The sequence below is a fragment of the Aptenodytes patagonicus genome, chromosome 17 (assembly GCF_965638725.1).
Source record: "Aptenodytes patagonicus chromosome 17, bAptPat1.pri.cur, whole genome shotgun sequence".
NCBI lineage: Eukaryota > Metazoa > Chordata > Aves > Sphenisciformes > Spheniscidae > Aptenodytes > Aptenodytes patagonicus.
The window spans coordinates 12,561,581-12,578,331 of NC_134965.1; the positions used below are offsets into that span (position 1 = coordinate 12,561,581).

At 37.5% G+C, this 16,751-nt stretch overlaps 1 protein-coding gene across 7 annotated transcripts in view; it reads right to left on the reverse strand.

Annotated features, from left to right (window-relative positions):
* Window positions 1-1,842: 1,842 nt before the first annotated feature.
* The window catches only part of LYRM9 (LYR motif containing 9), a 42,297-nt gene continuing 27,388 nt past the window's right edge, over window positions 1,843-16,751 (reverse strand). For 4 of the 7 annotated variants that reach the window (XM_076354850.1, XM_076354846.1, XM_076354847.1 and 1 more), the window contains exons 3-5: window positions 4,040-4,183; window positions 3,209-3,301; window positions 1,843-1,992 (exon numbers count right to left, since the gene is read on the reverse strand). In XM_076354850.1, the coding sequence (XP_076210965.1) occupies window positions 1,975-1,992; window positions 3,209-3,301; window positions 4,040-4,165 (237 nt within the window). In that variant the 5' untranslated portion in view covers window positions 4,166-4,183 and the 3' untranslated portion in view covers window positions 1,843-1,974. Of the gene's footprint in view, window positions 1,993-3,208; window positions 3,302-4,039; window positions 4,184-11,566; window positions 11,659-16,751 lie in introns of all 7 variants that reach the window. The other 3 variants (XM_076354852.1, XM_076354851.1, XM_076354853.1) reach the window with 3 other exon arrangements.

Sequence of the window (16,751 nt, forward strand, 5' to 3'; positions counted from 1 at the left end):
GTTTTCTATGTTCTACCTTGCATCAAACTATTTTGAAAGTTTAAACCAGAATGGTTGCACTTTCTACTTAAATACTTTTTTTTTTGAAAGATAAGTGGTTTTCCTCACATGAAGAAAAACTTACACCTACTTTGTTGAGAAACTTCATTACCTTCATGCTTTATTATCTGAAATTAAGCAGAAGGATGACCCCTGCATAATACCTGAGTATCTTCTGATGCACCTGTCAGAAAAAGATTTGAGAAGGAAGTGGGGTAGAGAGATAAGATGGGAGAGAACAGAATTAAGGAATATACAGAACACAAACCGAAGTTGAGGGTGTATAAGGTGATGTGAAAGATGTAGGACTAGAAAGAGGAACAATAGTGGTGATGGCAGAGGAAAGAATAACAGAGGGCTGGAATTCTTGAAGAGGAGGGTTTAGGGTTAGCAGAGACAAAGGAAATTTTTTGATACAGTACTTTATGGTATAAATGTTCACTTACAGCCCCCATTTCTTTTATAGCACTCGTCAAATTCTTCTCAACTACTTTGAGCTAGCATTTTCTTTTTGTTTCTTTCATGGCTGAATAAAAAAAACAAACTGGAGCCTAAAAGAGATCTGCTTTAGCACTTGAGCTCTATTTTGGCAGGTGAGGAAGCTCAACAATTTGGAAACAGCAAAAATAAACCCAACCCCCAAATACTTAGGACTTCGGATGCGCATCGCAGCATGCACTGCCACCTGGAGGCAGAAAGTTCCAAGTACAGCTAAAAGCAAAGGTCATGTTTCAAAAGGAAAATCTTTTACCCCTAAATTAATTTTATTTAAGATAGCTAGTATTTCTACTGAGCTTTCCCTGATAAAAATCTATTAGGGCAGTGAAAAGACAGTCTTTTTAAAAAGGACATGGACTCCCATTTTTAAAGGACATTTATTATATGCTGCAAAAAGTTGTGAAGGCCTTTGTATCTGTACAACATTGCCCATTTCAGTGATTATACCATTCAGTGCAAAAAACCTATCTGAATGGCGTCCATTTTCATGAGAGTTTAGAGATTAGGGTGACAGGCACCTATCTTTAAATAAGAAAAGACAACCATTAGTTCAAGTGCAAACCTACAGAGTAGAATGAAGATATGCCCGTAGCACCGACAGGCAAGTGGAAAATACTGTGGTTCAAGTTTCAGATGGGCTTAAAGTTCTTGTGGGTAAGTTCTCCACTCAGCAGCCTATGCTTGTGTCTGCTACTAGATTAAAACCAGACCTGTGCTCCAGTCATACCTCTGCTTCACTCTGAAAAACATATCTATGATCCTGACAGAGGATGATCTGACATAACAGACTGACTACCCTAATTCAGAACGTTACACAAACACAAACTTAAAACCACTGTTACTTATGCAGAAGAACCTTGCCACCAAATAACCTATGCAATAAGTGTATCAAACACTGCTATGCTATGGTGGATCTAGACCTAACAGTGTAATCTAGTTCACAATCAAGTAAAGATAAATTTGCTCTGATCCTCAATGAGCATTTCTCAGGTTTGCACACTCCCAGTATAGACTTTTATGCTCAGATACTAGTTAAGTTCTTTCAGATGAGATGCTGTAATTCATCAGATATGAATGACAGACAGGGCACTATTTATTATTTGTTAATGACTTGTACTCCATTACATTTTTATTCTCAGTAAGTTTTCCTGAGATGCTCTCTGTGTGACTCAAATCTTAGACAAGTTTGGGCTTTAAGCTAAAGTTTGTGATTATACAAGCTAATACTTTGAACCTAGACTGTGCCTTTTAATCTATAGACTCAAATAGCTTCAGAAATAGTAATTTAGCTTCGTGACATCCCAATGAGATATAAATTATTTTATTTGTATTATCTAAGAGAAAACTCCAGGCAATAACTATAATATAGTACTGGGCTTGACTGCAAGTCCTCTAAGGATGTTCACCAAGGACATTCTTGTCTTCATCATTCCTCTTCTACTTCTGTTTTTTATACTAAAAAAAAAAAGGAAAAAACCCAATTATTTGTGGGAAAGAGCACATAACTAAAGGTAACAGTTCATAGTGGCAAGGATTTACAACCCTCTTCGTGATCTACATAAAATTATCTCAGTTTCCTTTAAGTTAGATTGAAATTTGATAGGCTTTCGCTCTACAGTATAAGATAATGCTTCTTGGCAGGCACTGTGAATCTGATCCTCCTCTCACACAGTTCAATTACCAGTTTTCCAATGAAGGAGACTACAATCTCTGTAGCAGAATCAGAATGTGGCTTTTCATAATTGTAGGGAGAATAAGATCTGATTCAGGCACAGACAGTTATTTACTAGGCTATAACTGCTGGGATTTGGCTACTTCTATAATTTTATAATCTATGACTAATCTGTGCTTGCTCCTGTAACAATTCTCATTTGGATCTCATGGGCTGGCAGAGAGAAGGACTTAACAGTCATTTAGTAAATTAAATCACAGATATTTAAAGCAAGCTGAACTTTTGACTTGTTTCATGATACTCTAAGAAATCCATGTTAACATATCATGCTCCCCAACCAGATGTAAATCCAAGGAAGTCCAGGTGACTCTCAGCTGTCTAACAGTAAACAATCATCATTCTTAAATAAGAAACCAGTTTGAGTGGTATCTTTCAGTGCTGTGGTAGTAGAGAGGCATATCTGTCTGGGTGATAACTACAGCACAAGCAAACCATTATCACAATTTTGCCACTGTGTTGTCTAACCCTGATTTGTGCAGCCACAGGCAAGATCTGAGGAGGAAAAAAACCCAACATTGTTCTGGGAGTTAACATAAACCTACTAAGAGAGGATAGATTCCTGTTAGGAAAGCAGATGATGTGTATCAACAAACCATGGCTTGCAAAATACTGTAGTTTTTTTCTCTATAATAGAGTTATACTAGCCATCGCTGCTGAAATTTAATATAATTCTTCATGGAAATAAAGATTTATACAGAGACCAACTTAAAGCATCATTGGTTCTAAAAAATACACTTAAGTTTGTATCGACAAAGAATTTTTTTTTTAACAAGAACTATCACAATCATAAATCCCTAGTAGCTAGGTATTTCCTTTCACCCAGACACTTCAACATCCAGGACAATGGAACAGTTTGCTGTTCCTAACTTGCCTTCTGATGTTTTCTTCTTTGATCTGAAGTGAGAGAGAGCAAAACTTAGACAAATCTGATGCACTTACTTTATTCATGACCCAGTCAGCATCTTCAATGGCTCTCTTAATAATCTGTTGGATTCGCTCAGGATCGTCTTCATCGGCATGAACTTTGAAACTCTGCAACATTCAATCAGTGTTACACTGGCTAGCCAACTTAACACAACAGTTGTCAAAATAAGGATCACTTTTAAATCTCAAGGAAAATATTTGATGCAAACAAACTGTTGATCTGAAAAGGTAAAAATATACATTGTAGCACCTGGCTGTGCTATTTCCATAAGAAGTCTTGCCAAATGTAATTTCATATTAAGTATTTTACTCCTTTCATACATCATCAGCAAAAAAACCCCAGAGAACTTTAATTCAGAACAACAACTGAAATTGTCTGCCACGTTAAAACTAGAAAGACACAGAACAACAGGTATGATCAAAGGCATGAAATTACTTCCATATGAACAATTAGATGAGATTTACCCAGCCGGGGGGTTGGGGTGAATATATATATATATATATATATATTAAAAAAATGACCAACAAGGAACCAGTAAATTTCACCATAAAAGATGTGTTTAGGTGAGTAAGGAATGATCGTTCACTCTCTTGACTAACACAAGAATTAGAGATGAAAGCCAAGGAAAATAGAAGGTTTCAGACTGAAAGCAAACAAAAAGAAATGCTCCTTCACATACGCCCAGTATAATCCCTCAAATCCACTAATGTTTCAAGTTTGCAGAATAATAATTTTTTAAGTGCCAGGAGTTATAAAAAGTTGGTCCAAACCGTAGGAGAAGAAAAACAAAAACAAACAACCCCACACAACACTGAATTCCACCAACAGAAAAGTCTGTTTCTCACCTGCCTGACTGCATGTCTGTAATGCTGACGAATATTCTCTTCAGGAAGTTGCCTACAGCATCGAAGCAGGTAACGATATAACTGCAAAGAGTTCTGAACTAATTCAGCGTTCGGTAGCGGGGCCATTATCAAGCTTTTTAGCTGCTGAAAATAAAAAACACAAATCAAAATACCTAATGAATTTTATTAAAAACACAGAAATAAGTGTAAAGTAATTTTACAACAATGAAAACAGGGTCAGCAAATTAAGGTTTAACAGCATAACTTGAAGAAGCTTTAGAAGAAAACACAGTATGAAATGAATTGGAACTTAGTTTATGGACAGATGGGGGTTATTTGTCATTGATCAAGGTATTAAAATACAAAAGCGTGCAGTTCATGCAAGAAGATCACTTTATGATGGTAATATTAAGGTATATTGCAATATTAAATTTTTTCTAGTTTAAAAAAAGACCCACAGTGTAAGCTGCTGTCAGTATACAAAGCAGTATCGCAGCCCCAAGGGAGTTTTCTACTTGATAAGCCACGATTCCTAGATTCATTCAAGCGTCCAGTGCTTTCCTTGAGCATCCATAAGAGTCCATCCACATGGTGACACTGAAGAATGAGGATGCTCATAATCGCTACAAATGGTGTTGCAATTTAACAATATTTCCTAGTATTGTCATTCTCTCAAGAATATCTTGTGAGCTGGCCTATGAATGTCAGGCTTTAACTTGAAATAACATGTATAAATATAGGAGAAGACAGGCAAAAATATTGATAGGTTTGAAGCTTTCCATTTTTTTTGGTAACGGCAACAGGAAAAGAACAAATCTAACAAGTTTCACCTCCATAACTATCCTTACATACTGTAACAGTAAGTCCATCCAAGCTATATAAAGTGCTAATCAAATACTGTAAATTACTTGTCATTTAACAGATGGTTACCATCTGCAGAGAACTAAATTAACATTTGGAAAAAAACACTTTTACATCATTACTCTTAAGAATAAAGATAATAAATAAGTAACTGAATAATGAAGTAGGTGTACGGCATTATTTTAGCACCCGTTATGATACTTACTCATCATTTGGAATACTTTTTTCCTTTTTCTTAAATTACTTAAGTCCTTTGGCCGAATTTATTTCAGAATAGAACACCACAACTATCGCATGCCTGAGCTGTATATTTGCATAGACTAGCTCTTCTTGCAGTGGGGAAAATCTCCTCACTATGTACCTATAAAAATGCCCATCATAATGGGATATGTACTATTGTAATCCGTATTTTCAGTAAAACAAAATTCCATCTCAGTCTATAACTAAGTAGATATAAATTAGCATACCTCTATAGCGGTAACAAGAGCTATGCTGATTTACAGTAGCAGAGGTCTCTTAAAATCTTTAATATTTTAGGCACAAAAAGTATGATTCTTCTATGTGAAGAAAATTAAAGAATTCTATGACAAAAACACGGAACGTGTCTTATTCTTGAGGGATGGGTCTCTACAACATTGCTCTTCTTATGGCGCAAAACCACAGTACAAAGTCATATCTGAGCACCTCACAGTGGTGGGTTTTTTTTTTTCTGTTCATTACTGAAAGATTGGGTGAAATCTATGCTATATTGATTTTTTGAATCTAACTATCTTTTGTCAAAAGTAACATCTTGTAAAACGAGAGGGAGCTGTTCCTGCAGCAGAGCTTCTTGTCTACAGGAAACGTGTGAGAAAGAGCCTTGCAATATTAGCATTATTATCCATATTGGAATTGTGCCCATAGTCTTCAGTCAAGGATTCAGGCTCTATCATGGTAGGTGCTATATATACACATACATACATATCTAATGAAAAAGTTTCTGCCACGGAGAATTTACAAGGCAGACTAATGACAAGTCATAAGATGAGGCAGAACGAGGTAGATGAGCCAAACAGGTGGGATGGGAATGGGGAGGAGGTGACAGTAATATGAGCCTGTTTTTGTGTAGACTAATAGAGCACACAATATAGCTCACCACCTGCTTAGCTGGTATCAACAGGCAAGTTTTATAACACTATTTTTTTTTAAGGACCTGCAGAAACATAGTGAGTCACGGCTGATGGGTGTTATGGAAGCCCCTAAGAAAGGCTCTGATGACACTTCAGAAAAAGCTTTTCTAGCCTCCAAGGGAAAGAGATGACTGTCTAAGGAAGTACTTAACAGGGTTGCTATCTCATGAGCTGATGATGTAAATTATTAAAACTAATTCTAAGATATACAATAGGCTTAATAGGCATAAACCTTTGAAGAACATGTCAGGATCCCTTTCCTGCTTATTTATACCGACATCTTTCCTTACGCTGAAATGGGTTCTCTGTAGTTCAGTTGTGACTTTACTCAAAATCACTTTAGCAACACTTTCAACAAGCAAAGCCCTTTCCCCAAAGTATTAGAGTATACAGATTTACGGCAAACAGTACCAAAACAAATGCTGATCACAGTAACTAACTCCCTAGTGAAAAATACCCATAAAAGCTACAAAAATCCCAATTTGACCTTCATAACCAATATGACACATTTTTGTGATTGCAATGAGCTGAAGGATCTGTGTATGGTGCTGTTTACCCTGATTTGTTATTAACATTATAAAAAAAAAAACCCTAACCAACCAAAAAAAGGCTGTTGGACCCCAAGCTCTGTAAACACCACTATAATGGCTGTGATGACTTTCCACTGGAGCTAATACATCACAGCTTGTCAACTACCTGCAAAAGATTCAGCTTGGTCACTTCCTTAATTAATCATAGGTTAATGACTAATCATAGGTTAATTCAGGGGATCTTGGAAAGAAAAGTAGGCAAAGGCCATTCCCAAGATGGATAAATGGGTGATGCCAATGTCAAATACAGCAGTTGGAAATCCTGTGTTTTGTATTGTGCTGGTAATGCCCCATCCAGCGCAAAAAGGACTAATACACACCATGGAAAGACAAAATTTAACATTTAAGATAACAACTTTGGTTTGGTTGTTATTACTAAAGACTGGAATAAAGATCTTAGGGACTGAAATGGTATAACATTTAGGAAAGATTCCATGGACAAAATGCAAAAAGTGGTATTTCCGATTTTTAGTTACAGGTAACTCAGAAGTAGATGATGTTGACTGGAGTAAGTTTTCAAACACCCCCTTCTCTCAACACTGTTGAGTACGATATCATGATGTCTTGTGGGCAAGAAAATATTAATTAGTTGGCTCCTGGATTCTGTCATCACAACCTTTACCCTCTGCCAGTTATCTACTCCTCCCACAATTGACATGCCATAACGAAGGTAAATCTGCACCAGCCTCTGACAGGTCAGTGATGTGCCAGTAAAGCTCACTCATGCCTGAAGCATTCCATCTTTCTCTAGCATCTAAAACTGACCAGTGGTTTTCTGCACTTTGAGCTTCATGGTGTGTGTCTGCTTTTGAATACTTGATATGTTCTATCAGTAAAGTACGAGAGATGAGGTAAGACTTCACAATCATCAGAATGATCCCTCCTGAGAATTGTTCACAGCCAAAATATGGTTTCCATTAGCTTTCACAAGCAATTAGAAAACCATTCTTCCATCATGAGGGCAATAAGTTGGCTCTGTACTACTGCTGCAATCTTTTCATTCTGTTTGTTTGATTCCAGTTCTGTTTTTTCGTATTTGTTTAATAAAAGCCATTTGGCCTCACGCACTACAGGAATTGGATACTGTCCAAAAAAATATGTAGGGCAGAAAGATGTTACAAAAATTCAGAAATATAGACCAAGAGCTGACTTTTCAAAATGGCTTCAGTCTGACTGGTCCAATTGCTACCACACTTTCCAAGCGCACAGGATGTGCTAATTATGGCTTTACCTAAAAAGTTCAGCTTAAAATACAGATCAGAATATCCCCAGACTTCAAAATGTTCATCTCTTGTTTTTTTCCAGTCTTTTTTCTCTAAAATATATTTTCTTTTTGCAATGAAACCTATGCCGGGCATCAGTTCCATGCATTTTTTGGTTTGGATTCATTTCACTTCGGCATTTGAGTACAGGAGGTGATTATACTCTCAGCAGTCAGTAGAGAGATCCCTGCATTCCCCCCTCCAACCAGTAGAAAGATAAGCAACTCCAAAATGTGACTCAAATGATATATAGACTGAATTACTCCCTGCCCTTCTCTCCATTGAACACAGGAGTAGCAAAACAAGAATTATAATACAGATCCCGCAGTTACAAGCCTAAATTAGGTAGGATGATTCCAAGTCTGTGTCCTATTTTGAAAATAGAAATATAATCATAGAATGGTTTGGCTTGGAAGGGACCTTTAAAGATCATCTAGTGCAACCCCCTTGCCATGGGCAGGGACATCTTTCAATAGATCAGGTTGCTCAAAGCCCCATCTGACCTGATAATAATAAAAGAGTTTGTTTCAGAGTGGATCTCAGTTTTGTTTTGGCATACTGGACACCTCATGGCATAACACCTCATCTGACTTACTTCCCAAGTGTTGAAGGCCTCAACAGGCACCTCAAGCAGGTATATGTACATGCTATTTTTCTAACTGCAACATGGGGTTCAATCCTAGGGCTTCTCTTCCAGCAGAGCGCGCTGAGGGCATATTTCCAGCATACACCTTTCACTCCACCCTTGATATTGCTCTCAGCACTAACTTCCTTCCTTGACTTCTTTTCTCAGGTTGTTTTCTTAGGAACCCTTCTAATACAAATCGACTTTCAAAATAGATTCTGGTACCCTCCTTCAGTTTCTTCCTAGCACTCAGTTCAGTGATATCTCTGTATATCCCTACTACATGTCAGTGAGAACACAAATGAAACTTTGAAAATTGTCTTGTTTGTTATGCATATGCCTTTGCTTTTGCTTTCCTTTCCTGTTTAGGATATTTAATTTCACCTGACACCTGGCTCTTTCTCCCCTACTATTTAAATTAAACTTTGAGCCTTCAACTGGTATTACCTTGTTAATTAAGTATTTTGGGGTTGCGAATTTATACCATAAGTTGTAAGAAACACTTACTATACAAACATCATGCTAAATCCCCTCCTTCAGTTTTCCCCGGCATTTAGTACTGCAGGTGACAAAACTGAGAACGATATATGTAGACTGAGTAATATTCCTGACACATACTGATAGTTCAAGAGATTCCGTCACAACAGTATTCAATTTATAGAAGGAGATGCCAATGTTTGTGTTTTTCAGAGGAACTGGGATATAAGGATTTTATTTTTTGATCAATATCTAGATTTACTTTTCTTTTATAACAAGTAAAGAATACAGTAACATACATGTTGCCTTTCTTTGGTAGCCTTGAATTTTTTTACCATATGAAATTACACAGGGGAAGCAAGACCTTTTCAATAAAGCTTGGATGTCCTCTGTGTATCCAACTCTGTATTTCTCTGTTTTACCAATACATTTGAACAAGAACTGCCTGAACAGATACAGTTATAAAAAGAAGGAAAATGAAAAACAAAACAGATACAAGGCATGCCATAATAAAAAAAAGCCATGTTAATGGCCCAGTAATTGTCAAGGTGCTTTATCTGTCAGTCATTTAAAGCCTGATTAATCAAGTCACTTTTCTAAAGAATAAAGCGCCTTCTAGAGTCTGTTACAAAAAATTACTGAAGCTTAAGGATTACTATTTACAGGTGTTGCACCAGCAGACATCTATCTAGCTTTTTTATATATTTCTGAATCTTCTATTACCATATCCTGAGTGTCTCCCAGTGTCTGATACAGACACGAGAACACCACTCAGACTGTAGACTGCTCTCATCAATAGGAAATGAGGCACAGAAATTAACTGACTAGACCAGCTTCACACAGGCTATCTTTGGCTCCAACCAGTGTTTTCCTTTTCTCCTTCCTTCAGTGGCAGTTTACATATTCTACAACTCTGAAAGTCAAGCTTTAATACAGCTAGTTTTTTGTTTAGAACCCAAATGGCTACATGTTGAGTCAGGCAATTCACATATAAGAATATCTGAAGCCATCTGACCTCTTTGCTGTGCCCCACAGCTCATGACTTGACATGGGGAGCAATGCTAACATGGTCAGAGGACGAAGGCCTGCCACATGTTACAGAAATGGTCCACAAGGAAACAACTGTGCCTTGAAGGTGAATGCTTGAGACACGCTGCCTCGCCAGACTAATGCAAAGGCTGGGCATTCATCATTACCATACAGTTAGACTAAATGCCACACTTTGAATACACGGCACTTTTGTTCTTAAAACAGCCTAGTCTCCTGTGAGTACAGTGTCTCAAAATACTAAAGCAGTCCAATAACCACAGGAAAAGTGGATATTTGAAAAGGGATGAACTCTATAAAAACCCCAGCTTAAATTGCTTTTGCCATTATCATCATTTTTGCATTCTCCATACAGGAGAGGGGTTTTTTTATCTTTCATGTAATATGCACAAATGTAGATTAAGAACAATAAGACAAAAATGGACCCATCCCATAACCCTGAGTGTAGACAGAACTTGGGATCTAGATACTATATCTCAAATTAAGCTTTCCTGAAATAAGAAAAAAAAATTGTATCTGAAACATCACAATTCCCTTATTTAATGAAAAGCATTTATGGAAGGAAAAAATTGCTACAGTAATAAGTCATTCTTCTTGAAATGATAAATCCACATACATGTTAAAGATATGAGATGAAGAGCTTCATTTACGTAAGTGATAGGGCACTGTAATCACTGACTGTGACTTACCAACACATAAGTAGTGCGACAAGTGAACAGAATATAAAGACCATCTGTGCACCTAGATGTAAGCTAACCCCTCACTCCACTATGTGGCAGATTAAAATATGTCCTGGGTCTATACTCAACTCTCTGAACTCAGTGCAAATTAGAACTGGGCATAGGATTCAACTTGTTACTTACACAGAACCCATGGGAATTTTTTTTATCATCCAGTACAGAAATCTAGAATATGCAGTTGGATTCAAGTTCATCTGAACCTAAATTTAACTTTACACACAGTTTTTTGGGGCTAGATCCTTAGATGGTAAGAATTGGTATAGTTCCACTGACCCTAAGAACCTGACCCTGTATTTCACATATTCCCACTAAATACAGTGAAACATCCCAATTCAATATGGATCCCAAAATATACTTTGGGACTAGAGCCCATTTGTTGTGTTGTTTCTAGGCTTTGATGTGTAAACTCATCATATGTCATTGTGCTCTAATTAAACCTAAGTGGTGCAATAGATTTCCTGTCACAAAAGCAAAGATCCCTCATGTGTTGGGAATGTACAGGACAGCTTGCTTCAGCATAAAGAAAATAAGCTATAGGAGAGAGCAAGAAACCAGAGTCATGTAAACATATGAATATGGCAGGATTAAACTGATGGCAGGATTAAACTGATCAATGGAATTGAAAATGTTGTTTCACTGTAGATAATTAGGAATTTTCCACTGCAGTAATTTTTCATAGGAAAATGATGAGCTGTTGAATCCAAATCGTGTGACAAATACATTTACACTGATGAATTTCAGAAAAAAATCCTTCACCTTAACACAAATACTGGACTTTCTAATTGACTTGAAGATCGAAGTTTTCACCAGGTCTAGTTATCAGACGTATACTGTACGAGGCTCCCATACTGAAAGAAAAAAAACATATCCTGAGTTCTGACAGATTCATAGCTGCAAAAATGCTACAAATTTTGTGACATGGGTAAGCTTCATAGAGAAGTTTATCACCAAAGATCTGTATTTTTCTGAGCATGTAACTTCAGTGTTTGCAGTATCATTTCTGGTGAAAACTTCACTGGAAATCTACCATAGCACATGGAAAACTTGATGGCTATTTTGGTAAAATGGCTGTTTAGTGAGAAATAATCTTATGACCTGACCCACTGGGGTGCTGTATGAGTACAACTCAGTGAGTAGATCCTGCAAACAGGTAAGGCTAAACTCTGCACTTGTACACCCCACGACACTGGAGAATTTGCATAGTTACTACTCTAATTTGCCCCTTACTTGGCACAAAAAGGACAATGAAGCATAGTAAGAATATGCACTATTGCCTTTTGTTCTAAAAACACCCCCCCTCAAATCCCACAAATGTTACCATTTTTATCTGCCAAGAAAAAACCCTCGACCTCACAAAATCTGGCTGTAATCCTGACTAACAATGTAAATCTCCTTCTGATAACTTAAATATCATGCATAGCACAACAAACAAACTATCTAAACCAAGAACTGTTGAGTCAGAAATAAAATAATCCGCTAATTGTGCTTTTCTGGAATGGATGACTGTATAATGTCCTAATCAGAAGGCTGAAATCACATTTGCATTTAGATAAAGCCCTGTTTAAAAAGAGACAAGTATAAAAGGAGACACTGAGACTATTGTGGCATTTCTCTGCATTGCATAATCATTTACATTCCTGATAATGATATTCAGATAGTGAAGCAAAGGCTGACCAAAGCCAATTAATCTTGCACTCTGCATTAGCAAGCTTGTCAATTGACTCAGTGTATAGCTGAACCCATGATGATACTGATATGACACTATGTCACTGCTCTCAGATGGTTTTTTCTTCTGCTATTGTGACTGTTTTTCAAGCAAATCCCTATGGTTCAACAGCCAGAATCTCAGTCCCTCCGGACTAGAGTTAAACAGCCACCAAAGCTGGGCTTCAGAGACTGGAAGTGTTAATTAAAGGACTGAAGGAGTTACCTGAGCTGTTGCTGTTTACAGGTTGGCTCCCCCTTCCCTCTCTTCCCCCCAGTATACAGGCTGGAGATGTGTTTTCTTATTACTCCAAGGCATTACATCTTTAGAAGTCTAACTCAGGAATTTATGATTCCCTATGCTAGTCAAACCTCAAAGTATTGATTTTACAGTATACTAGTAAAGTAGTATTATGTCCATTTTTAACAATGGGGAACCAAGACAGGCCTGGATTTGACTCACTTAATCTGGCCACTTAACTGATATAAAGCTAGCCTGGAACATTGCCTCGCCAGCTCACTGTAGTCAGGTGAGACACATACTCACTTCCACAGGGCAAAGATACTAAGGTGTTGAATACCAACCACAAAGTAGTATTCAGCAGAATGGAGCTGGGTTCCCACAGACTGCCTCAACATTGTGACCACTAACCATCTTTCGTGATAAACTTATCTTTACAGTTGGGTTCTCTGCTGGGGAATGCATTGCCATTGACCATTGCCATCCCACACAAAGCCAAGCACACAAAAGTTGGAGGGAAAAGAAACTAGAAATGGAGAGAGAGAACTGTCTGATACTATTTTTTTTACTGTTCACTCTGTTACTGAAGGTACCTGTGGGATCCAAAAGCTGGTACCAGTGTTTGCAGCTGGCTCCAGGCTCTTGCTCCAGATTGTCTGTTACGCAAGTTGATCACATCACATGTTCAAGAAAAACTCCTCAAAAAAAACCCCAAACAACAAAACCCATACCATCTCCCTGGGTGTTAGTAGGCTGTGTTTGGACTCAATCATAAAAATAGCTGAGAAGTACAGAGTGAATTTTGCAAATTAGGATTAAGTAAAGAAACCCTGTAAAAAAATTAATCAAAAAAACCAAATGCAAAGCATCTATTGAGTAGCATTAGTTTAGTTTTAATTAGGAAGATGTTTCAGAATATTCCCAGCAGTATAAGTACTCATAAAACAGCAGAGAAAGACTTTTTTCAAACCTATGTATGATTTTAGGTATCTTGGGAATTCGGTGTTGAACTTGGAACATCTTACACAGTTATCTTATCTAAGGTGCCAAAATTATTTGTCCTCCCTGAAGTGTCCAATAGCAGACTCTACAAGAAAAAATCACTAGTGAACTTACTATTAGAAATTCATAGCCAAGTTCTGTAACCTGACTCATTATGCCTTCACTGGACCTGCTTTTATTAGTATGAATGCAGATTCCAAAAGTGGTATTTGTGCAAAGTGAGATGGTAAAACTTTCTGCACAGGAAAGTAATAACCAAACTGCCAAAGTAAGAATGAAATTGGAAGCCTCTTGAAACCTCTTTAACCACAAAACATCTTGATTCATGTTTTGACATCAGTCCAGGAAGACACCCAAGTGGACTGCTGCTACTCAGAAGGACTCTTGCTCTTTTTGGCTACATTAGTGTACGAATCCCTTGAAGGGAGGACAGGTTCCCAGCTGGTAAATATAGGAACAGCCTATGACTCTGGGCTCTAACTTCTTAAATGCACTTACAACTTATTGCAGCAGAGTGGCAGACCTTACCAGTTTGAGCAAACTAACTGCTGTCTCTGGTTATTACACTGTAATGTATTTTCTTTATTCCCTAGTAGGTCACAGGAGAGTGACTAGTGCACTGTGTCCAAGGCCAGCTCTATGGGTTCTGCTGCCCTAGGCAAACCAGCAAAAGTCCATCCCTACCAAGTCACATTCACTCATAGAGCTACTGAACATTTTGCAGCCCTGGGCAATGGCCTGCACTGTAGATATATCCCTTCTCGTGTATGGGTGAGCATGTACAATGCTCTAGCCACTTTCTAATAAACACATCTCTCCAGCATGCTGGGCTTTTATTAAGATCTGCTGCTTTGATGTGATTACTTCTGACGAGCTGTGACCTGTCATTGTTGTGGATTTTGTCCTTTCTAAATGTGATCTGTAAAGTCCTATTGCATGAATGATGATAGCCAGTCTTGTTCTGTTCACTTCTATTTCTGTTCTTCTCTGCTTTATGCTTTGCTTGATGCATGAGGCAGAGAAGCAGTGTCAAATGACAGGGCAACAGCAGTACATTTTGGGGGTACAGCCCCGCAGTGTAAAGTTAGCTTTACACAATATTAGTAGAGCACACAGGGTATTAAGAATTGGCTAAACAACAGATCTCAAAGATCTATTTGTTGACAAGGAATCACCATTGGTTGGACATCCTTCATGCAGTTCTATAGCATCAGTATTAGGCCTAATGCTCTTCAACACTTATATTATAAATATAATACTATATATATTGTATTATATATAATATATATTATATTATAAATATAATATAATAACATATTATAAATATAAAATTATAATCGGTAAAACTTGGGGATGACAAAGATTGCTAGAGCTGTACATAATGACAACAGGGCAATCAGAGAATGTGGTAAATTTCTGGATAAGCTGGGTCCAAAGTTGTGCTTTAATACACCTGAACATTATACAAACAACTCAGAGTGCAGGTTATACCTACACAATAGGGAATCATAACCTAGAAGGAATAGTTCTGAAAAAACTAGATAATCATACTGAACAAGCAACTGAACATCAGCTCCCAGTGAGCTGCTGTGCAAAACAAAGATTGATAGAGTGATCCCTAAACGTATAAACAAGGAAACTATGAATAAAAGGAAAGAAGTAACTTTACCTCTGAAAGTGGACTAGAGCTCCATTTTATTTTGTACATCCACAGTTTTAAAAAAAAAAAAAAAGAGATATGGGCTGCTACCATCATAGCAATTCATCCGGCCCTCAACCTGCTACCGAAAGTCCATTGTAAAAGACAAAAAGGAAAGAGCTGCACACAGTTGAACTGTCCTGGCAATCAGCATGCAGCCTAGGACCTGTAAGGCACAGGTGTGCTAGTCAACACGAGTTGTCTAACTTAATGCAGAGTTTCCTGGGTCAAGTTTTAATACCACATTACACAGAATCAAACTGTATAATCTAGTTTCCTTCTGGTCTCAAACCCTGAAAACATAGGAAGGTGCTGAACAAAGACCTGAGCACACCTGGTAGCCTAGCATGCTCAGCTCAGCACGAGATTCCTGTTTTCAGGTTCTGAGAAGCACAGTTTTCTTACCGATCAAATGTAGATTATATTTTGTATTTGCACTCACTTTATGATCTCTTTACTGCTGGTATGGTGTAAAGCAACTTTAAGGCAACTGGAAATCAGATCTATAATGTCTTTTTCTTAGGGTCTGAGTAAAAGCTTAAAAGATCTGTATGGTAAGGGAAAACTGAATATAGATGTAAATCAACAGGATTATAAAAAGGCACAAAAGCTCTAGGGTTTGGGCATAAAGAAACATCAAATTCTTGTCATGAAGACTACTTATATAAATTAACCAAAGCCACAGGGCAAAAGTTTTACCTTACACTCTTGTTTGGTATCACGAAGCAGAGACATGCAATACATCAAACACAGCAAGTAAAACATTGAGACTTTTGCAATCTAACACCAGTGAGGAAACATACTGCCCACACTGAAGCCAGATTACCCTGTTCTGGATAATTAATAAGTATGCTCAGACTAATTAGAGTAATGTTCTTTGGAGCATGCTCACTAAACGTCAAATTCCAGCAGCAATGGGAGGATAGGAACCTCCCAGGTTTAGGTGCAATTCAAACTTCTCTACTTACTCTTTTCTCCTGACAATGACTTCTCCTGGCTGAAAGAAAATTCTGAAAGGCACAGTCTCAAAAGAACTTTATCTTTCCAGCTGTAAACTGCTCAGTTCAACTGCTGTCAACATGAGTTTTGTTCTCGGTGGCCTAATCTGTAAGTATTTACTTTTGAGATCATGCCTGAATATGAATTGAATTATATCTTGGTGCCATCGGCTTTAAAACAACACTGCCTGTTCATTCCTTCCTTTCTTGTAAATATTGTATTTTGAAATGTTCCAGTGCTTAGTTCCAGTGTAGCAATTGTGGTTCTCCCTACTACTTTATGATAGTTAGTATCAC